The sequence below is a fragment of the Chinchilla lanigera genome, unplaced genomic scaffold, assembly GCF_000276665.1.
Source record: "Chinchilla lanigera isolate Chin_1 unplaced genomic scaffold, ChiLan1.0 scaffold00005, whole genome shotgun sequence".
NCBI lineage: Eukaryota > Metazoa > Chordata > Mammalia > Rodentia > Chinchillidae > Chinchilla > Chinchilla lanigera.
The window spans coordinates 615,043-639,446 of NW_004955406.1; the positions used below are offsets into that span (position 1 = coordinate 615,043).

The 24,404-nt window shown below is 38.9% G+C and overlaps 1 protein-coding gene across 3 annotated transcripts in view; it reads right to left on the minus strand.

Moving 5' to 3' along the window:
- Positions 1 to 24,404, minus strand: part of Spata17 (spermatogenesis associated 17) — a 200,932-nt gene that overhangs the window by 15,605 nt on the left and 160,923 nt on the right. The window contains exons 10-11 of one of the 3 annotated variants that reach the window (XM_005374707.2): positions 6,784 to 6,866; positions 2,891 to 3,243 (exon numbers count right to left, since the gene is read on the minus strand). In XM_005374707.2, the coding sequence (XP_005374764.1) occupies positions 6,786 to 6,866 (81 nt within the window). In that variant the 3' untranslated portion in view covers positions 2,891 to 3,243; positions 6,784 to 6,785. Of the gene's footprint in view, positions 1 to 2,890; positions 3,244 to 6,696; positions 6,867 to 24,404 lie in introns of those variants that run through there. The other 2 variants (XM_005374709.2, XM_013519819.1) reach the window with 2 other exon arrangements.

Genomic DNA, 24,404 nt, shown 5'->3' on the forward strand with positions numbered 1-24,404 from the left:
ATTACCTTCCTAACCGCAACAAAGTTGACACACATTGGATTTCACAACTCAAGGGTGTATTTGGAAGGCTCTCAAGGTGCATGCCTTTAAACATTACAGTGGTGCTTCTGACACTTGCAATGGTCCATATTCACCCAGAACCAGGTTAGGAGAGTAAGATGGTGACTGAATAATTACCAGTTTGGTCAATCATTAGGTTTTACAGGTTTCCTGGAGTGGCCCTTACTGAGAGTTGAAGAAAGAAATCATATAGAAGATGATACAGTTCAGTCATTTTCTAGAAACAAACAAAACTAAATACTTTTGCTAGTTATATTGCCCAAATGATTCTATTTTAGCCTTCTCTGTCCTTACTGCAAAATTACGTGCTGGGATACCTCTACAGCTACCAAAAGCTCAAGAGCATTACTCACACGTGCGGCTAGAAGTTACCTTAGGCCTTCAAAGCCCTGGGTCTCAGTGAGAAAGACCAAACTCAGCACTGAAGTGCTTAGACTTTTCCCAGAATATGTTAAAGTCAGAAATTATTTTTAGTGGATCAACTGGCCGGGTTTGAAAGAAGAGAGAGGGGGGAAGAAGGGAGAGAGAAGCAGAGGGACAGAAAGAAAAAAAGAAAGAGAAAGAGACAGAGAGAGACAGAGAGAGAGAGAATCAGGTTAAATCATCATATATACGGGAAACTGGAGGAAATCTTAGACAGAGACCAACTGACAACGTTTTGATCAGAAAAGTGCTTTTGTTTATGTTTTTCCCAGGACAGGCAACTTTGGGATCTTGAGGCTATGTTACAGCTTCTAATCGTGCAACTCATAGTACAGAAAAAGAATTCACAAAATATTTTGAGCATGGAAGAAGCATCAGAATAAGATTCCCACTCCTAAAACTGCTATTTGAAAGGAAAAAGAATGACTTGTTCCATTACTATGAAATAATATATCTTTACTCAACATAGAAAACATAATCAAGAGAGATTAGGTTTAGTAGAATTTTGGCTCCTAAATATGTGATCTTAGGAGTTCTCAAATAGGGCTGTTTTTGTGATTAAATGAATTTTACTATTCCACAATGCTTTAAAGAAATCTACTCTATTCTTAATTTAGTTATTTTTGCTCAATTTATACTTAATAATGTAAAATAATTCCTTATCCCCTTTCATAGTTTCTATTTTTATTACCCTACCCCAAAATAGCAACAGATGCCTCCTTGTAATAAACTTTATTTTGCTGAGATAGGATTTGCTTTCATTTCATATTTGAACTTCAAACAAAAGCATACTTATTATAGGAGTTTACAAAATTTAGGAGTTTACAAAACTGCTCATGTTTCATAGCTATTATCACAAGTGCAAAGTGATATGATATATCAGTTTATTTACAAGAAATAAATTCGTGGTAGGACAAGAAAAATAACTTAGTGGGAATACGTGAGAATACAAGTGGTTGGAGCTTCTAGGGAAAGAAGTCGCCCAGTGCAGTGGGAGCAGGAACGCACTCGTCCAGAAACCCAAAGAAGCCCATGCACACTCGGGCTCTATTAGGAGCTGTGCTGCTGCTGAACAAGCCAAAGGGACGAAAGGGCCTCCCAGTCCCGTAAAGATGGCCAAGTACTTTTTATATGTTTAGAAACAAAATCGTATAAAAATCAGGAAAATTATATGATATGCCCTTAAATAGCCCATCACCAGCTTTTGTAAGAACTATCTTTTGGTTAGTCTTCCTTCACCTCTACTTCCACCCACCTCCCTGCCTTTTAATGAACTCTCAGGCATCACTGATTGCATCTGTAAACATTTCACTATCTATCTCTAAGAGATTACTGGCCTTTAAAACAAAACACCATTGTCACAGGTAGAAGCATACAGCAGTTTTCTTATATTGCCAAGTATGCAATCAGCGTTCAAATGTTCTCAAAAGATCTTCTTTCTTTTACTGTTTGTTTATTCCAGAATTCAAAAATTGTGCACACCTTGTGATTGGTTGCTACACCTTTTTAATAGGTGCCTTTTGTTCTTTCTTACTACCGCAATTTAGTTTTTGAAGAAATAGGTCATTTGGCCTATCACATTCCCCAGAGTCTGGAATTTTGCTGGCCAGCAATTTTAAATTAAAGCTTTTATGATCAATAAATCACATTGCCTGTCCCTATGAGCACTCATTGGCTCCAAGCCCAAAATCATACACAGTAAGATTGGTGCTACTCTCTTCAGATGCAAGAAACAAAGACACTCTCAGTCCACCTCTAGTGGGAAGTTTTATTGTAAGGAGACACATGAGATGAGACTAAAGAATATAGAAATCTAGAGTGTTAACTTCCATGGATTTCAGGAAAATGCAGTCCTCTCCATAAAAGCAATAGGAACTTAGAACAACTGGCATCTGGAAAACTAGCCCAGCTTAGAGTCCTGCTGGATGCAGACACATCCTAGCAGCAAGGTCACTAGGGCTGCTCTCCTCCAAGGAGAGACCTGCAAATGCCTTCCTTCTGGAGTGCTGCATTTCTGCTCACACCTGCTAGCCTGCGTCTGTTCTGCCTGTGTCCTAAGTTCAGGGACCTGAGGGGGTTCTAATTGGTCTAATGAGTCATTATTTCCCTCAGAGAAGGGCTTTTATGCCAGACTACTTCCTACCATCCGTACTTCAAGCCATTCATCATTCCCACTTAGATGTTAGTGCCCTTAATTTGAGGACTTAACACTGGCCTCCTCATTTGTGACCAGGGTGATGGGGTCAGAATGTGGCCACTTCAGTGAGACTATTTATGGCACTTTTGCTCACCAGAGTAAAAGGCCCAAGTTAAAGCATTTGTTCCCAAAGATAAATCGAGGAGATTTAAAATACACCACCACGACCATCGTGCATACACCACATTATAATTAATCCATGACCTGGACTTCAGAAGATGAGAGTTTATTGAATCACAGTAAGGCTGGTTGAACTATTTCCTATAGAACCTTCACTTGTATTTGTATTTTCCTGTTAAACTGTAAAGTTTTCGAATAAACCAGAGATGGTTTGGATTTGTTCTTCTGATAGGAAAAAGAGAGAGATAGAGAGGCAGAGAGGCAGAGACAGAGACACAGAGAGACAGACAGAGACAGAGACAGAGATGGACAGACAGCAGGACTCCGGCCATGGCTCCTTGTCAGCCAAGGAAGGCAACCCAGGACTCCAGGCAGTGAAGTCGGCTATTTCACAGTCCTGCCACATCTTAACCTTGTTTCCACATAATGTCTTCCTTTAATTTCTAAAACCAAGTGGTAAAATGAAAGAAGAAAAAGTACTTTATTAACATGAGTTCTTGAATTCTCTATTTCAGTCCTCCTTCCTTGGCTTTAGCTCACTTCCTCTCTGGGAGGCCTCAGCCCTGACGTGATGTGACATAATGTGACATGACCTGACGTGTCTATATTCCCGTTTGCTGACCCTGTCTCTGACCTTTGCAGGTCTGGATTAGCAGTCTTTACCAGATGTGTTACTCGGTACAATAAGCATCCAGAAAATCTACTTCAGCTATAAAAACACAGGAAAACACCTTCCTGTGGGCAGAGAGAGTAGATGCAACATCTTTAGTCTAACGGTAATTTAACCCAGAGAAAGATACTAAGATTATTTGTTTCCTTTGCCCTTTGACTATTACTAAACTTAAAAGAGGCATAAATTCCCAAAAGACCTAGCTGAATGACAAGGTTTAATAATTTTTCTTTTCTGTGCTAAAACTTTAATGCCCACAGGCACATACATAGTTTATATACTGGATTATTATGCTCCCCTCATATAATTTATTGTTCCTTACACAGATGCTAAGATACCATTCCTTCTGCAAAGGGACAATAGAATTTTACCCCTTTCTCAATCCAAGTGGTAACTGTAGCTTTCATTTTATCTTTCTCAGTGATTTGGGTTATTTGTATGCCACATCCTTATAGAAGAGGAGAACTGCACATTGCTTTTCATGCCTAACAAGTAATTTAGTTAAAACTCATCTCATCTCCTCTTAAAATTGAACCATGTTTTAACAGGAAGATACGTTGGACCAAACCTATAACAAAGAAGAGTTAGAGACAATCGTGAAGCATGTAGTGCAAGAAAATGCACAACAGCAGCAGACTGATCTGGACACCTTATCCAACTCACAGAATCGCAACCCATGACTTCTCCTGATCTTGATGATTTTCCTCTAATTCTTAAAGGGACCATTTCTGCCTGAAAAGATGAGTGGGCCCAAAAGAATGGTGAAGCACTTGGATAAGATAGCATATTCTGATTAAGACAAAACTGCTTTTGGGGAAACATCAAATGTTACAGAAAATGGCCCATTCTAAAGACAGATTAAACATAAAAGGAGTCATACCAGCCTAGTCAAGGCCTAGCTTTAGAAAAATAGGTATGCACTTAAAATTGAATTCTGAGTAATTCCAGCGGACTGAAATCTCAGTGCATGACAGTGATACGAAAGTGTGGGCTGTTAACCCCAAACTCAGACAAACTGAAAGAAGAGAGATCAATGTGATAAAGGCATCATTCCTTCTAATCAAATTGATGGAAAGATGCAGGACTGGTGGAAGAGGCAGTGTGAGGTGAATTACAGCGAAGAGCTACAGGAAGCTGGAGCAATCACACAGACAGCTCTCCACAGGAGCACGGCATCTTTATTCAACAGCCTGGGGCAGCGGCCCTGCCTTGGCCTTCTCTACAAACACCAGGGGCACTCTGCTGTAGTGGGCGAGACTGAACCTTCACAGAGGGCTCTCAGCTGAAGTGCCACCCGCCACTTACCCAAATGAAAGCCCAGACATTCATTCCCCATCTAAGAGGAAGACAGAGCATGTTGATGATGTTGTCAATTCCCAAAATACTAAAAAATCCAAGGAAGGAGTTAGAAGACGCTTTAAAAATTTTTGTCACATACTTCTCTCTTTGCACAGCATACTCTTTTTAATTAAAAATAACATGAAACATTTGGAACATTTGTTACTCATCCTTGTCTTTCAGCATAAATAATTTAGCTAGTAATTAGTTTGTCTTTGGGAAAAAAGATAATCATTTCTAAATTATTATGATTAAGTAGAATAAAGTCAAGATGTTTTATAATTGGTAGAGGAGAACAATTATTTCTTATTAGAGTATTTTGTTTTAACACTTTACTTGTGTCGGATTACATAAAAACATCAAAAAATGAAAGTACCAAGAAGTATTTTCAAAAAGTTACCTGTGATCTTATCATCCAGAGAAAACTACCATTAAAATTTTATATAAATGTATACATGATATATATTTAATATGACTATATCAAAGTGTGTTTTATACACATATATGAACATATATAATATTTATTCTTTTATGATAGCAAATTATACAACCTTTTTTAAAATATTGCCTTTTCTTAGAAAGACATTGTAAGCATTTTTTCAAATTAATTGATAAAGAGGTACATTAATGTTTTAACATCTGTGTAGAATTATGTTTTTCACTTACTGAACTTAGCATATATTAATGAATGTTCAAGTTGTTTTCAATATTTCACTAGTATGAATGAGATAGATCCATCTTTGAATTACAATCGGAAGTCAAGCACAAACATGAGACACTTTATTTAGTTTGTTTCATACTGTGGCTCACAAATATGAGATAAATGTTCCAGTGGGTAAGGACACTTTATAAACATTTGAAGCAGCAATTCCACTCGGTATTATATATACATTTTTCTGTTTGCTCAGAATATTTTATATTTCCCCTCATGTATTCCTTTGCAGTAGTTACGAGATAAATACTGGTGACTGCATTTCATTTATTAACTTCCAAGTTGAAGCCTGCACTGTCACCGGGGCAGTAGAGGAGACAGTCACACTCAGCCTAAGTGGACGGGTTCTGTGACTGCATCCTGGGTTTTCCCCTGGGTTCATGGCTTGGGAGGACACTGAGGAATTCCAGAGAGTGTGCCATCTTGTTCCTGCCATTCCAACTGTTGGAACTTTTGCTGACTTCATCTAATACCTCCTTTAAATTGGGCTAACAATGCCAAAAATACTTTCTATGAGTCTCATGTCAGTGATAATCATTTCTCTCCTCTAAAATATGTTAGTAATTACAAACAGCATTCAGGGAGAGTTCATTTTATTCTTGGATTTCATGTGGTTATCTTTATCTGTCTTTGTCTTTGTTTGTCTGTCCTGCAATCTTTGATAATCAGAGACCCTAGAATCCAATTTGTTGGCATCTCATACTTCAAATAATGTGCATGTTGAAGGTAGTATAATAAATGATACTGTATCAACATAACCCTGAGTATTTTAGTTTTCAGACATTACTGGTACATTTTCTTTGTATATATAAAGCTACTTATTATATTCTTTAATTTAAAATAAAAGTTACTTCAGATTTTTGTCACTTCTATTAATGTATTTATGGATTTCGGTCCTTATTTTCTAGGACTGTCAGTTGAACCCAGGGTCCTCACACTGAGCTATATCCTAAGCCTTCTTCCCTTTTATTCTGAGATAAGGTCTCACTAAGCTGCTCAGTGGCCCAGGCTCAGCTTAAACTTGTAATCTTCCTGTCTCATCCTCCTAGAAGGCTGGGATTACAGGCTTATGCCATCTTGGCCCATTTTTGAGAAGAGATTTGAAAAACAAAATCCACTGTTTTTAAATGTTGAAAACTACTATACGAGAATGAAAGGAATCTATGGAGTCTAGTCGGTTTTCAGTGCTTGACAGTTAAGTCAGTCTCATGTGACTATTTATTTAACATAAATTTTGAAGCGCTTTGTAGTGAACATGCATACCTTTATACAATCTGTCCAGCTTTTGAATATAATTTTCCATACTTTGAGAAGAGATCAAATGATGGGAGCACAGTTTGGAAATCCTAAGAGGAAAAAGATCAGAGATTACCACAAAGATATTAATGGTTTTGTCTTATTTTAATCATTACTACTGAGACTATATTAAACTGCCAGAGACATAAAGCTTAACTGCACTTCAAATTTCCCATTAAAAACTCAAAACAGAATTCGCAGACCAACTTTGGGACTCGTGTGGATTGAAAGCCAGGTGCACTGGGGCTTCCTGAAGCTCTGGTCACCCTCTTCTTGGGTGGCACAAACAGTAGCATCTTATACAACAAAGTGAATTTTCCTCTCAAACTTAGCATCCCTGCTCTTGCTTTTTGGTTGTTGTTAATGTCCCACACTGTAAGCATGAAGGTAATCAGCAACCAGCACAGTGTGTGCAGCAGCTGCACGAGTGTCTGAGGGGTGCTTTGCAATGGGACATAATCCATAGCACCCTCACATGCTAGTGCGTAAAGTTTAGGTCTTCTTGTGAAGCAGGACAGTTAGTTCTTTAGGTTGACAACTTGGTGAAGAAGTGAGAATAGCTTCATTTTTATAAATATCTACTAATACATTATTTAACTTCCAAAATAGAGTCCTACCCTGTCAGAGATGCTAAAAAAAAGTATTAAAAGGGAAGGAAAATGGTATGGGTTAGAAATTCAGCTGTACCCAATGAAGAGGACTACAAAAGGAATAAATGTAAAATAAAACTTTCTTTTCTTATTCTTAACTGACCTAACAGACAGCAGTTTTTGTTTAAAATAATAACAGTGTGAGTGGTGGTCATAGCTTGGGGAGGGGACAGGTGAGGACAGAATGCCACCCATGGAGGAGACTGGAGGGAGACTCTGGGACTGGCCTGTCCACAGTGTTGAAAGTAGACTTGGACTCATTGTAAGTATAGATTCCACACCCTAGAGTAACTACTAAAAAAATTTTTAAAAGAAGGATAATTGGTAAATAGAGTGGGGAGAAAACGGAATCATTTAAAATGCCTGATGAAGACCAGAAAGCCTAAATCTACGGAACAGAAAAGCAAAACAATGGAAAAGGACAATGAGGGTGAAATAGCTATAAATATAGAAGATGTGAATCCAACTTTAAATGTGAACAGTTTACGCCCAAAAGTGATGAAAAGGAAGCGCCAACAGCACATCTATATAAAGACCAATTTAAATCTAAAAATCAGAGTGAAACTAAAGATATACCACACTCTCCCTCACCAAAAGAAACCCAGAGTTGCTATATGAAGTTCAGACAAAATAAACTTCAGAATAAGGAAAATTATCAGAGACACAGAAGGCCATTACATAGTGATAAAGTGGTCAAGTCTCCGTGAGACACATCAGTGCTTAGTGTGTGTGTGTAACTAGTGAGTATCAGAATCCATGAGGCGAAAACTAATAGAACTGCAAGAAGAAACATGAGTTTACTACTGTACTGGAGGCTTCAACACCACTTTACCAGTGACTGACAGATCCAGCACGTAGAAAATCGGTGAGGGTATAACAGAATGGAACAGCACTGTCAAGCAGATCTATAGATCATGTTGTCCAACAGCAGCAGAGAGAATATTGTTCTCAAATTCACGGAACATTCACCAAGACACACCACACCTGTGCCATCGAACATACCTTCACAAACTGAAAATAGAAAGCATGCAAAGTGTGCTCTCAAACCACGACAGAATGAAATGAGAAATTAGTAATAGAAGAATAGATGGAACCTCTCCACGTATTTAAAGATTAAATAACATAATTAAATGACACATAGGTTAAGGAAGTCTTGAGAGAAAGAAATAAAAAATAATTTAAATGAAAATGGCAATTAAATATTATCAATATTGTTTACTGAAGTCAGCAAACGCAGTGCCAGTGGACAAATCTGTAGCACTGAATGAACATAGCAGAAAAGAAGAAAGATCTAAAATCAATAGTCCCTACTTTATTTTTTAAAATTTAATTTAAGTTTTTTGGTGTCAGGAATCAAACTCAGGACCTTGTGCTTGCCAGGCAGGCACTTGTGCCACTGAGCTATATCCACAGCCCAATAATCTCTACTTTAGGAAACTAGAAAAAGGAAAGCAAATTCTGTCTAAATAAAAAGGAGAAAAGAAATAATAAAATCAGAGGAAAAATCAATGAAATGGAAAACAGAAAACCAAAAAGAAAAAAAATCAGTAAGATCAAAAAATGCTTCCTTGTGAACACTCGGAGGGAACACACAAATTACTAATACCGGAAATGGAACAGCTCATTGCTTGGGCCTCCATGAACAGTAGAAGATGGTAAAGTAATATTATGAGGAACTCTACAAAGACGAATTGGATTTTGTTGAAATGGAACAATTTCTTTAAAGACAATCTATTAAAAGTCACACAAGCAGAAACACACAATCTGAACAAAGCTGTACCATACCCAGTTTTAAAAAGCTGAACCAGTAATTAATATTCCCCAACAGGCTAAGATGATCTCTTGCAGTAGTGGTAATAGAAGTGAATTCTACTAACCAAGGGAGAAATGACATCAATTCTCTACAATTTGCTTCATAACACAGAAGCACAGGAAATGTTCCTCGACTCATCTGTCTTCTCTCTCTTCTATCTCATCATTCTCCCTCAAATGTTCTCTCTTCTATCTCAAACGTTCTCCCTTCTATCTCATCATCTGCGAAACGGGGATGCCTATCGCTTGACATTGTCGTGAAGATTAAAATCCATAAAACACCTAGATCTCAGCCTTCCAGTTTTCTCCCCCCTTTCAACAGTAGAAGTCTATTCATATTCAACTTACTATGTTCGCTCAAAAATCAAATGAAGTAAATTCCATTTGCACTTAGACAAATTTGGAGCAATAATGTGGTGAAACATAACTTCCTCATGAGGAAAACCATTTTGAGTATGAATCAGGCATACTGTAGATGATTACTCACTTGTGTTAATTATATTTGTACCATACTGTAGTATTATAATGTGATACACACATAAGTGAGATAAAAATGAGACCTCTAATACTTTTTATTTCATCCTGTGGATCTTCTTGTGTTCTCACTTTTGGACTCCTCTGGTATTAGTAAACATCTCTGAACTCTGTGATGCCTGCATCTGTGTGTTCTACAGGTTCTGCTAACATTTGGGCATCGACAATGTGTCAGGCTCTATGCCAGCATCCTGCCAAGGGTGACAAGAACTTCGTCCTGTCTACCATCAGACCATAATCACTGACAATTGCGCTGATAACAAAGACTGACTCATCAAATTCCTACTCTAAAAGAAAATCTTTCAGAAAGTCGTTTCTACCCACAGCCTGTATCTAGAACTGCATTCTTCCTTAGCCCCGGCCAGCCAGTAACTGTGAGGTCTGGTGCAGGCTGGAGTGGATGTACCACTGAGCTTTGGTTTGCAGAAAAGTCTGGACCTGATTATTTCTTTAAAATTTGCTTCTGACTCAAAAACCTCATCTTGCCATGACTGATTCTTTCTGAGTTCAAGAAAACTACTAGCTCATCTCTCACCCAGTGTCACTGTTTTAGTGGGGGATGGGAGATGGTTCTTCTGAAAAATAACCTCATCAAGAGAAAACACTGGGGATGGTGATTCTACATCCTGCCATACCCCTCGCTTGCCAGAGCAGACAGCTTTGCTATTAGGATGCCTGGCCAAACACAAATAATCTACTGCCAAAATGAGCTCCTTGGGACAATTTAGGAGTCTTTGGAAGTGAACGGCTCTTTGAGCTGGAATGTAGCCCAGGTCCATTTTCAAACCCAAGTCAAAATGACAAAGAGCAAATTTCCTGGGCACTCACCCCTAAGTGTAAGATTACTTTAGGTTGGCAGCAGCACTGTTTATCTAGTTATTTAAGGCTTTTCACCTGATATCACAACAGAGTCCTTACACAACAGGTTTCAAAGCTACTGAGCTCCTAAGACAGCACTGACAGGGTAGAGGGCAGGATGAAAACCGAGGTTATGCTCACGTTGCTCAGCTTAAAACATTTTTATATATTCATCTTTAAAATATGCAAAGATTTTTCTCTTAGAGTTAAAAACAGGGTTAAAAACAGCAAGAGCTCTGGATGAATGTTAAGTACTGTTTTAATCAAAATCACTTCCTAAGTGAGACCTCAAATGGGAGTTCAAATGGGAGTCCACAGGCAGGCTTAAAAGATCTCCCAACGTTTCTCGTACAAGATCCGAGTTTGCTCTTGAAATTGAGAGAAAACCCAAATAAGTCCTCTAGCTTCACTTGCTCTTGGTTACTTGCTTTTTGTTGACTTTGAAAATATCACTAATTTTGGAGATCACACAGTTGAGCAATCTGTTATTCCTGTCCCACTGGCTTTGCTGTAGAGAAAACCTCCGATGTGTGCTTGCCTGGGCTACTTTCCAAGGACTGGACCACTTTTGTTGGACCCGCCAACTGTTCACTTGGGCCAGCACAGGACACTGATGGGTGACCTCGGGATGTTAAGGGGCCCAGACTCTACCCTCAGATCACGCTAACTCCATTTTCTGAAGATACATCCTGTGATGATTTAGGAAGACTAACCACACATGTGTAGATTACAGGTTATTCCACCTCCAATCACGCTAAAGACCATCCAGCTTCTTTATCCACAAATCCTATCCTAAGAAAAGTCGATTTAGAATTAGGCTTTTGGCCTTACACACAGCCGAGCATGAAGAAACTTACTCTCCTGAAAAACTCGCTTCTGTACATGGCCTATTGAGCAGGGGCACTACAGGCCTGGTTCTGAGAGACTCTGATTACATGCAGAAAACAGAAATGGCAAGTGTCTCTAAGGTTTTGACAGAAGAATGTACAGAGAGTTATTTGAGTTGTGGAAGTTATGGAACTTCTCAGTGGGATATTATTTTGCAAGAAAAACTATACCTAGATTCATAAGCAAATAGTCTATATTGTGATAATGATGATCTTTTCATAAGAACAGTTATCATCAGTCCTCATTATTTACAGAGTCCTTATTTGCAAATCTGCCTACTTGCTAAATTTGTAAATTAATTTGTAAATCCCCAAGTCAATACCTACGCAGTCACAGTAATTTTCTGTGTGGAGACCAAACCCCAAAGTATGAGGCTTTGAAAGCTTAGTACTTTGAACTAAAGGAAAGAGGCTCAGAAGCAAGATCTTTCTGACTTTTCCTATCCTTTGTCTCACGATCACCTTTCTCACCCAAGCCAGGCCATAAACACTAGAATTCCTCTCACTCAAAGCAGGTAATAGAAACTATGGCTACCCCAAAGCCAGCCAGAAAACCCAGAAATATTGCTCTAACCTTCCCTCACCCTTGTGTGAAAGAGCTAGCCAGAGAGATTTCCTGGCCTACCCTGTCTGAAAGCAGATCACAGACCCTTATTTCAGAAGGGTCCTGCCGATGCTCAAGGGGAAGGAATGCTACCCTGAGGCCAAGGAGAGTCCTAGTAGACAGGACACTCTGGATCTCCCCACTCAGCCCATTAAGATCATATCACACCCTTCTGTCCATTACATTTCTATGTGCTTATCCATTTTTTTTTTGTTTTGTTTTTTGTTTTTTTTCCAGTTCCGGGAATCGAACTCACAACCTTGAGCTTGCCAGGCAGGTGCTGTGCCACTGAGCTAAATCCCCAGCTCGGTGCTTATCCATTCTTAACTGCATCTAACTCTAAAGAGAGTTGTCTTACATTCTGGGGTCTCTTTTAGTATCCACTCATTCAGGGTTAGACTGCTTCTCAGCCTTTTTGGCTAACATCAAGTGTAGTATCTGTTCTTATCAGTAATTCAGGGTTTGAATGACTATAGAACATAACCACTGTAAATAATAAGAATCATCTATATAATATAGTCAATTTCTTTTATGATAAATTCACTATGGTATGAACTTGTGCTTTATACCAGATATTATGGCTCCTCAGACACAAATATTACAGATACTGCACCTCCCGGGACATAAATAATACTGAACAATCGAACAAATGAATAAGAACATAAATATGTAAGATAACTAAGCAATTCAGAATTCATGGGTAGACTATAAACAATCCTATGAACAATAGCCATATGCAGATTCCATATCCCTTATCCAAAATGCTTGAATTAGGAGTGGTATGGAGTGTGTGTGTGTGTGTGTGTGTGTCTGTGTGTGTGTCTGTGTGTATGTATGTGTGTGTGTGTTTTGGAACAACTGCATATACATAATAGAGCTTGGATCTGGGACCAAGTCCAAATACAAAATTCAGTTATGCTCACATATACCTTGTATACATCGCCAACCATAATTTTATACAATCACTTTAAATAATTTTGAGCATGAACAAGTTTCATGGTATGGAATTTTCCACTTGTGGCCTCACGTTGATGCACAGTAAGTGTCTTAGATTGCGGGGACATTTCAGGCTTTGGATTTTCAGATTAGAGATGCTCAATCTGTATATATTATAACTTGAAATTTAGTTTAATGAGAGAAATATCGGTTCAGAATAACTCTGTGAAGTAAACATTGTACCAATGGAGCACTAGCAAACAGTGTTCTCAGGACTAGATTTTCCTACTACCCTCTGGAATTATCATGTTTGTTGAGCTAACTTCTCTGCTCTTTTTGCTGGATAGGTTTTCATGTATCCATTTACCTAGGTTTTCTTTAATTTTGATGAAGTGCCTGCTCAGGCAAAGCATTATTCTAGACAGTAGGGACCCAGCAATTAACAAGTCAGGTAAAATCCCTGTCTTCGTGGAGCTGAAATTTCGGGTAAGGAAAGAAAGCCAAGAAGAACAAGGAAGAGATGGAGAGAGAGAAAGAGAGAGAGAGGAACAGGGAGAGAGAGAGAGAGAGAGAGAGAGAGAGAGAGAGAGAGAGAGAAGGGAATGGGGGGGGATAGAGACAGAAAGATGACAACACAAAGAAAAGCCAGGCAGACAGAGAGAACTGCCGAGTTGGGGACATTAACTAATGTGCAATTGATCAGAACACAACACTGGCGGATGTGAGTGTGCAATCACACAAACAGCAGCCACCAGCTCTCATTCTGTCACTACAGCAGCAGCGTCACTTCACGTGGCCGAGACCCACTCAGCTACCCTGAAAAGATTGGGTTTTTTTTGCTCTAAAGTATTTTGGGAGTAAAATTTTGCAACCAGCACCCGAGCCCTGTTGGTGATTTGACCTCTGCAGCACGCAGTGCGGCCTTCTCCGTGCCCACTCTCTGCGGGCAGCAAGTTGGGGTGGGGGGCGCCCTGGTCCTGCATGACCGGAGTTCCGTTAATTCCACTTCCGTCAACAGGCACCTCCAAGCCCCGCGCTGTCCGTACACCGCACCGGCTGCGCCGTGGCCTGGAGGAAGAGCTGTGCAATAGCCTGGCCCCGGCCCGCTACTTCTAATTCCCGCTGGTGCACTTATACCGCTTAAGCAGCGCTGCCTCAGAGGGACCTCTGCAGAAATGAAGAAGACGATTAATAATGGCTACCTATGTCCCTCACTGATACCACAGATGGTGCCCAACGTCGCCAAGTGACTAGGCGGAGGAAAGTTCACAGAGGAGGAATACACGGTGTGTTTTTCTGAACAGGTGGCGGCTGGGTTCTTATTAATAGCAATAACCGACTTCTGTCGAGGTTAGGTGTTCTTTTTTATGACTGTGGGATCTGATGAGAAAAACGGACCCTCATTGAAGACAATGCAATTTTCTTAAAATGTGCACCCCTAAGACTTGACAATGGGATTTATCTTGAATTCTTGGTGGGCTGGCAGGGAGGTCCATGCACACGTCTTGTTCATTTTCTGATTCTCTCCTGAAAGGGCAAACACTTCTGGAACAATGAGCTGGCCAATTGAAAAGGCAGGGCTAACTAAAATGAAAAGCAATTTTCTACTTCTTTTAGTGGCTTTAAAAGTGCGAATCTTACCCTTGGAATCAACTAGTCATCAGATCTTAAAATAAAACGCGATACTGCCTCGCCATCATAAAAGCTCGTCTATCTCCTTCTGTGTACCATTTTCATCAAAGTGTTTTCTACTTGTTAGTTTCCTCTCTTACACTGAGAACGCGTCTGATAATGTGTGGTATAGAAATCAAGAAATTAGTCTCACAGCAGGGAGTAGGCTAACAACACCATTTTAATCTTATCCTTCAAGCAGCGGCAGAAAACATATTAATTGCAGTTTAATTTATGCAACAAACATTTCATTTTAATTATGCCTAATTTTGTCAAGCTATAAAAATGTCAATAGTTCTGACAGTTCTTTTTTCTTACAAGCTTTTTCAAATGAAAGAATTAAAATCAAGTGTGGTTTTTGAAAGAAATTATGAAAGATTTCTAATTACTGCTTATGTTTTTGAAAAATTGCTAATCTAGTAGCCCCAAAATAACATCTGGGAACATGTGAACTTGAAGTTTTATTACTCAATACTTCTAATTCTTAATAATACACATGCATCATTAATATAATGGAATTCTCCCAGGAAGAATTTCTATCCTTGTAATTATAGGACATATCAATAACTGTCATTGAATGGTGAATGTTCTCCTTAGAAATGTTTTTGTTGATTTCTCTCAGGAAAACTAAGACAAGCATAAGTGCATCTGATTGCTGCCCATACACTGTGTTAGAGATAAGAGTGTTTACCACTAGCAGAAATGGGGAGGAAAATGTCAAGCCAGCAAAGCTGAACAGCAGTAATCATAGTTAGCAAATATTTATTAAGTCGTTAGTAGGTGCAAAACCTACGCAAACATTGTCTCACAGAAAAATGCTGCTTCCTCTGAGCATCCCTCCCTAGATGTAAATTAAGTTTCTCTGCACTCAATACCTATGGTGCATGATCATTACTCCCCTCTCCCATCCCTTTTTATTTATTTGTGTGTTTTACATTACAATAATCTTACACATTTCATCTCACTCACTAGGTGGAGAGTTTCCCAGGGTGGGATCTAGACCTCCTGTGTTATTCCATCCATATAGCATATTCAAACATGCTTGAAAATAAAATCCTATAGAGTAGAACAAAATGTTATGGTGTTATGTTTTTATAATTTTGCTTTTTTTTTTTTTGGTATCGGGAATTGAACTCAGGACCTTGCATTTGCCAGGCAGGCGCTTGTGCCGCTGAGCTCTATCCCCGGCCCATGGTGTTATGTTTTTAGCAAGCAAACATAATCATACTCATATCATTTTAACTGAAGTCTTATGAACTAAATATAATAATAATGTTATTGTAGAAGCAATATGAAAACATATTACATCACCGCCATTATTTCAAAAGTCTTCCTATAAAGGTTGCACAGACCTTTAATACCAATGTATTAAAATTGTTCACTAGTTGACTTGTAGTTTTAAAACGGCCTTGAGATGAATTTTTGCTCTAGTTAATCGAACATGGAGAATTATAAACACCGGGAAATTACCTTTTAATGAAACTGGAAGACAGCAGTGGGCAGAGGTGACAGTTTATGAAGAGATATGGACGAAAAGAGGCACCGCACTTAAAAGGAGCAGAAAACAGGACTCTGAGGAGGGGTCTGCCAGCAGGAGCCCGCTGCGCTCTTCCTCCCGAGGCGCGGCGCACTCAGCTGTATCAGCAGGGGGAGCAGGCTCGGGCTGTGCTGAAGGTCTCCACAAGGAGAACCTACTCCACCTCCCCACCCTGCTCTCCTCTGCCGTCTCACACCTCCACCCTGCCTAGGGTGGGAGGTGCTCTCTAGGGCAGGCGGGGGCCCACTGGGTGCACACTGTACCGTAGCTCCTCCTCCTCTGAAGTGCTGCACCCTGAAATTTCAGCTACCTGCAATCAACCACAGTCCAAACATATGAAGTGAAAATTTTCAGAAATAAGCAACTCGTAATTTTTACATAGCTTTTATTATAGCATATTGTTATAGCTGTAGTATTTTACTCTTAGTTATTGTTTTTAAATCTCTTACTCAACCTAATACAGAAATGAAACTTTTACCCTGGGGTGTATTTGCTGGAACTCAGAAGATGGTAACTCAAACTACGAGCTTCAAGCCAAGGGCACCTGGGGAGGGCTCATGCCTAGAACATTTTCCTCTGAAATTCACTTATCCACCTGAAGACCAGGTCACCATAGAGTAACACAATTCTCTCAAGCCTTCTTACTGAAATTCCACTAACCAAGGAAGGTTGAATTCGTAACAGGGAGGAAGACACTCAGAATCAAACACAGAGGAACTTTGTCCCAGACTACTGTAGGACTGTTAATCCCACCCATATCCCTAAAACTCACCCGTTGCCCCTCTGAAACTGAACACATTGCTCACCTCCCTCTCTCTTATGAACAGGCTCTTCTGCAATCAGCTGACCCTTCTTTGAGTTTCCTGTTTTATGTGTCTCCAATGAATATGTGCATGTTAATAACATTTTGTGATTTTTCTCCTGTTAATCTGCTTACTGTCAGTTTGTTACCAAAACCTTAGTTACCAGATTTTCAGAGGGAAAGTTAGAACTTATGTACAGGAAATCCATTGTAGAGAGAGGGTTTTGAATTATCCACAGAGTGAAGTGTACACTGGGGAGTTTACATAATGTCACGGATAAGTAGGATCACTATGCTAAGAATGAAGTCAAGTCCCATCCTGAAGAGTGAGAATTTCATTTCATTTCATTTCCATCCCCATTCTCACAAGAGTAGAACATGTGGGAGGAGATTAGACAAATTTTTTGTTGGAAAAACTGTATGGTTTTAGACAATGGTTTCCCTCATAGAATGTCACCTCTGTAGTAAAAATCACCCATCAATAAACTCCACTCAGGTATACAATGATTTCAACTAGTAATTCTGTGTCTCATTATTAAATGGAAAAAGAAAAAAAGATCAACAGATATCTAAGAAAATCTCAGAGCTAGAGATGAGCAAGCAAATAATTTAGATGAATTCGCGAGGAGGCAAAAAGAAGAACAAAATGACTAAAATCTGATATGAATACTCTAAGAGACACTAGAAGAGGATACTGCATCTATTAATTAGGTATAGGCTGCTATTTGAAAAGGTGAAAGAAGTAAAGAGAGCTTTAGTGAAGTAATAACGTGAAAGCAAGGAGCACAATTTGACAGGAAAATTGAAATTTAACACCAAGGAGTTCTCTCAGGAAGTTACACAAAAGGACAAGGACACAGAAATAGATATAAGAAACAAACTTGAAGATTAATTAGAGAATGTGATATCTGACAATTGGAGCTGTAGTAAAAAGGATCTAAGGGAACAGAAGGAAAGGAATTCAGAAAAAATAATGCACAAAACTTTCCCCAAATCTGAATGACAAATAGCAGTGACTTAAAACAGAATAAAGACAACTTTCAGCTTAATATTCGATACCAATTAATGCATGAGATGGAATTTGCAGACATAAAAATAGTGCTGAAAGTTATCACAGAGTAAGGGGAGAAGACAAGAGGTATGAAGAAACCTCAGCCAATGGGCAGCAAAAAGGCAAGCAACAGCTCCAGGAGACACAAAGAGGTGGAGAAGGGAATATCGCAGAGCACCGCTTGGTTTGGGAAGAAACAATCTCCCTACATTTGAAAAAGGTGATGTTTGCATATTTGTTTATTTAAAAATTATAATATTTTCATTTCACAAAAATTTCATTTGACAGAAATTGCCCTAAACATCTTGAATCAAGTCAAGATAGCGAGTCAGCAAAAAAAGACACTCACGAAAGAGAACTTCCAGAGCTGCTTCAGACAGTGACAAGAGCAATGGGAGGAGAGTGCTCAAAGCATGGAGATTAATGGCAATGTGTCTTTCACTGTAATAAATTTTTAAAAATTTAAACATTCATATTTGCTGATCATACCCTACACACTCCAAGAAGACACAGAGACACTGTAAGAGTGAATCTGTATTTACCACAGTTGAAGACATAGCTGAATGGCTAATACTGAAAACTGACAAACTGAGAGACAGCATATCAGTTACTAGGGCACAGAAGGGTTGAGTGACGTAGCCTCTGTAAAGGAGCATAGATGAAACAAACCGGAAGTGGGCCAAGAGTCTGCTGCTTTTCATTAGAAATACTTAGACAGGGGCTGGGGATGTAGCTCAGCGGCACAGTGCCTGCCTGGCAAGCGCAAGGTCGTGAGTTTGATTCCCAGTACCAGAAAAGCAAACAAACAAACAAACAAAAGAGACAACAAAAGAGAAATATTGAGACATACTTTATACACATATTTTAGTATTATATAAATAAAATAAAAAATAACTAGCAGACCAAATGTTTAGTGTTCTGAAAATTAATTTTCATTTCTACTTGGACTCTTAACTCAGTAACCACATTCCTCTCAGTAATAGATACTGTTTTCAAAGTCACTGATACAAAATACTTAGCTGCATTTATCCTAAATATTTAAATGGATGTTTTACATAGTACTAGTTTTACCTATATGGCATCTTCCTTTCTGAGTGTCTTATTAATATTTTTTATAAGTAAGTCTAGGTACCAAAACATATTAAAATACAGGTAAAATAGTCAACAGAAATGAATGTACTATTTTCTAATGCCAACTCCCCCTACAACAACATTTGGGAAAATTATATACAAATTTACTGGTTTAAATATGACATTTAATGTCTATATTTGAACCAAAGTTATTAAAGCTGTATTTTTCTTACTACTGCCCTTTTCTCCAACTAAATCAAATTAAGAACACAATGTGAATTTCAACACAAGCTATTTCATACTTGGATGCCCTTGAACTTTTAGCTTGGCAGTGTCTCATTAGGTTCTCATGTATTAGGTTCTTATGTGTGATGGGTGCTAGTTAGTCCAGAAAAAGAGGCATTTTCTGTTTTAAATATTACATATCTGAAGCTCTACAAAAACTCTTCTCCATCTCTAATAAGCACAGGGAAGATCTGTCTGAGGATGTGGGGGTGGGGAGGAATTCTAAGCAACTACTGTCTGTGTGTTCAGGGGTCAAAGTGAAGCACCTCTAAGGAGGACTCATTCCTACAAATGGCTCTGATAGTTACACGGTACAATCACGCACTCGGACACTTCCCAGTAACAGATAATGCTGAGTCTAAGCAAGCTGCTTTGGAGTTCCTCTTCCTTTGACTCACCAAAAACATTAAAATTGAACTTCTCTTTGGATCATTATTTGTTCGAAAGAGCTTTCTATGTCTTGAAGGACGTTCAAGGTCATGTGCAGAAAACTACAGCACCATTAAACTGCAGCAGCTACATGGTGGGGCTGGCTGTGTGCAGGCCTGGCAGCTCTCCCACAAGTCTGCTTACCACAGGCAGGTGCCCCAGGCCCAGGGAAGGGTGGGAGAGGCAGGATTACTAGAAGTCTGGTTCTTCATAGCGCTCATCGAACATGAGTGTCAGAGAACTAGGAAATGAATTTGGTTGCTTTCCAACTTGAACCTAGAAGGGGGTCTTCATGCAGACAGAAGAGGGCCGAACCCACAGGCCCTGCAGGATGGTAAACAGTGACTGCAACACTCTGCACTCAGGAGAGGGGAGGAGGGAGAATGGTCCAGGCCCCAGGGAAGAGAGACACATCCACATATGGCAGACTTAGATGAAAAGCAGGCATCTGAAAGTCATCCTCTACAGTAAAGGAAAGAAAATACAAGTGTTAGAGAATACTTCCTAGCTTCAAACCCTGAAAAGAGATTCTGTAAAACAGGATAAAAAACTGAATGGATGTAAGAGGATAAAAGGAAAACATCAGATATCTATAAAATATAAGGCCAAAGATTGCAGACAAAAAGAATAAGTAAACTAAGATTATAAAGTTGAATTAAAATTCACTTGAGAAGTAACAGCTGGTTATTCAAACTTTAGAATGAAGAGAATAATTCAGAGATGTGCCTTCCCTCTTCCCACTATATAATAAAAGCGTCAGTTTCATCTCAGATCTTACTTTTGTGATATATAGGTGCTCACCATCTAATCCTTATAGAGATAACAATTAAGGACGTGACCTTGGCGTTTTGTGCCATTCTCATTGTCAAATGTGAAAGCAGCAGGGAGGCATGCTTTGATACTGTATTAACAGGGACTAAGATTTGGCTGCAGTTGACAGAAAGTTCAAATGAACAGTGACATAAATAAGAAAAAAGTTGACTTCTCTTTTATTGCAAATTGAGGGTGAGTGTGATACTGCACAGTATAAGAGGCCCAGTATTCTTTCATATTATTGCTGGAACTTCAGTGGTCTACATTCATTTAAGAATTGTATTATGATTGAAGATGTCCATCAATCTCTCCAGCTATCCAGGAGGAGGAAATGAGGTCAACACTCACCTTCCTCAAACACACTTCGATGAGGAAGTCCATCATGTGACTCCTGAGTTTGTACACCTCGCTGGATGTATCAGAACCATAAAGTCTTCATCATTTTTCGATCCAAGCTACTGGCAATCCTAAAGTCAAGTCAAGTCTTCTTGGCCTGTCTCACCCAGGTCTGGGATGTACCTGGTCTCCCACTGGGCAGAGTGGGTTTGCTTGGAGCTTGCTGGGAAGGTGGTACATGCCCTGCATTCAGATCGCTGTCCTGGGATGCATCACCTGTGCAGGTTGCCCATATCATCTGTGGGATTTGAGGCTCAGGGAACTGCCCTACTGTGCTGAAACTCTCACTGCTTTCACCGAGAGAAATAAACTCTCTGATCCTGGAGATGTGTGTTTCCCACTAGTACTCATGGAACCGTGTTGGATGAATTTACAGACTTAGTTCTTCTGGTAAGAGTTCTGCTTTTAGCTGCCCTCCATCCCATCAGCTCTATTAACATCAGGCACAGTCCTGATAAACTTCCCAGAAGCTGACTCACAGTTTTACTTACATTCCACCTTCTAGAGCTTAGTCAAGGGACTATAGCCTTAGAAAGTGGCCATCATATATAGTTTTTATTTTAGGCAGCCATGTACCCAGCTATAAATTATGGGTCCTGTAAATATACAAGAGGGTTGGTAAATTATGGGCCACAGGTTAAGATAGCCCACTGCTTAACTTGTAAATAAAGTTTTATTGGTATATAACTATGTCTATTCATTTATGTACTGTCCGTGGTTGCTTTGTGCTACAAGGGCTGAGCTGAGGAGTGGAATACAGACCTAGAGGCCATGAAACCTAAAGTGTTTTACTCCCTGGTCCTTTGAAGAAATGCTTGCTGACACCCAGTGTAGAAGAGGTGGAAAACTGATACCAAGGGACATGGACACTGTTGCCGAGATTCCAAGTCTCGGGACATGCACCACCAACGCCCTGTTTAGGTAGAGACTTCATGCTACATCCCGTGCATCAAAGAAGTAATCCATCTTAGAATCCCAGGAAGAAGCATCAGTAATGTTGGTAGCAACAATTGCTGTGGGCTCTCTAACAGTAAATAAAGATGCAGGACATTTGAGCACCTTCAGTGGAGTTTAGGGAACTGAATGAACCCAAACTGACCAGAGCTTGTGCCATAAAGAAATTCTCAAGAAATTGCAGGGGACTACAATCAGAGTATATTCTTTGACCCTAGAGGATTTAAACTAGTGAACTGACAAAAATATAGCTAGGAAACTGCCAAATGTCATAAAATTCAATAATATACTTCTAAGCAAGAAATGAGTCAGCATAGAAGTAAATTGAAAAATAGAAAATGTTTTGGACTCTAGGATGAAAAAGAGAACCTTCTACAGTGGCGGCAAACCCCCAGCACACGTGCCGCAGTGAGCTGTTTCTTCCACTGGAAGCTCTGAAAGGTTCGCCATCCCTGGTTTAGACTGTCAGCAAATACATATTAAGAAAGGAACCTATGGTCTTATAGGAATATAAAGAAACAATGAATTTCAAGCCCAACCTAGGCAACTTGGCAAATTCGTAACACCCTGTTTCAAAAATAAATAACTTACATGGGCTGTGGATGGATGTAGCTTAGTGTGAAGGTGCTAGATTTAGCACACAGTGGCACAAAAGAAAAAAAGTCAAGTAAATTACCTGTTAATCTCAATGCCACAAAAATGGCAGCAAATCAAAAAAGTTGAAGGAAGGAACACAGAAGCAAATAGTAAAGAAATAGCAAATAAGCACGAAATTATGAAAATAAAGCCCCAACTCAGCTTTATGAAGCTTGATGAAATTGAAAAGTTCCCCAGTGATATCAGTATGAAAATATTCACTGTTCTTCATTGTGAATGAGAAATGTTCTTCACACCACTACATAAAACATAAGCTCTAGGTATATAATAAAAGGAAGTCTAAATTACTTCTTTGCCAAAAAATTAGAAAATGTGGATGCATAAGTTGAACTCTGAAAATAAAAACACAACTTAACACAATAGACATAATAAGAAATAGAAATCTGAATTGTCCTATATGCATTTAAAGATTTCAATCAACACATAAATGTCTGTCCCACAGAGAATACTTCAAAATTTGATGGATTCATTAGTAATTCTTTAAATTATTTAAGGTTTAAATAACAATTTGCAGAAACTCTTCTCAAAAATAGAAAAAAATGGAATACTATTCAAATTTCTTCAATATTAGAATAAACATGATCAAAGTCTGGAAAGGAAATTATAAGAAAGAAAAATGAAGGGGCTTTTGGGTATAGCTCAGTGGTAGCATGCTTGCTTAGATGTGTGAAGTTCTGGGTTTAATGTCTAGTATTGGAAAAAAAATTAAAGAACAGGCTATATACAAATACAGAAACAAAATAAAGCAAAATATTAACAAATTGAGTGCAGTGATATCCAAATGTTATTCCATGATCAAACTGAATTTATTCTAGGAATAAAAGGTTGGATCATTATATATATACTAATAAAATGATGTGACTCACTACAATAAGAAAAAAATCATCTGGTTATTTTATAGGTGCAGGAGAAATGTTGGATAAAAGTTAATACCTCTTTCTGGTTTAAAAATCTCAGCATAACAAAAACAAAAGAATCAATTTTAATATGATATATAATAAGACAATACACTTAACAGGAAAACTGTAAAAGTACTTCCCTTGTGATGAGAAATAATTGAAATGGAGTAAATTTAACTATTATGTACAAAAAACATGATTTTGCATGTAGAAAAATGTACAGATAAATTGTAAGCAATGAGATTAGTAAAATCATTGGGTACAAAAGTAAAACTGAGAAAAATGAGATTACAAAAGAATACTTTATGTGTGACTGTTAATTGTGATATGTCAACTTGACTGAATAAGAAATTAGTAAAGACAATTCTGGATGTGTCTGCGGGTGTGTCCAGAGATGACTGACTTATAGGCCAACAAACTGAGAGGGAAGCTCCGCCCTGATTTTGGCTACTACAGTCCAATAGGCTTGTAGCCTAGATGGAATAAAAGGGAAAGAAACAGGAAGTTGGCCTGCCTTTGGAAAGTTTCATTCTGTTTGAGCTGGGTTGCTTTTTGCTACCGTAAGAAAAAGACATCAGGCTCCAGTTTCTTCAGCTGTGCAACACAGACACACAGTAGTGACTCTCCAGGGAGCTCGAAGGCCTTTGGTCTTGGACTGATGCTGCATCCTTGATTCCTCTCATTCTGCAGCGTCCAGCTTTCTAAGCTGAGTGGCTCCTGGTACCTGCAGCTCTCCAGCCTG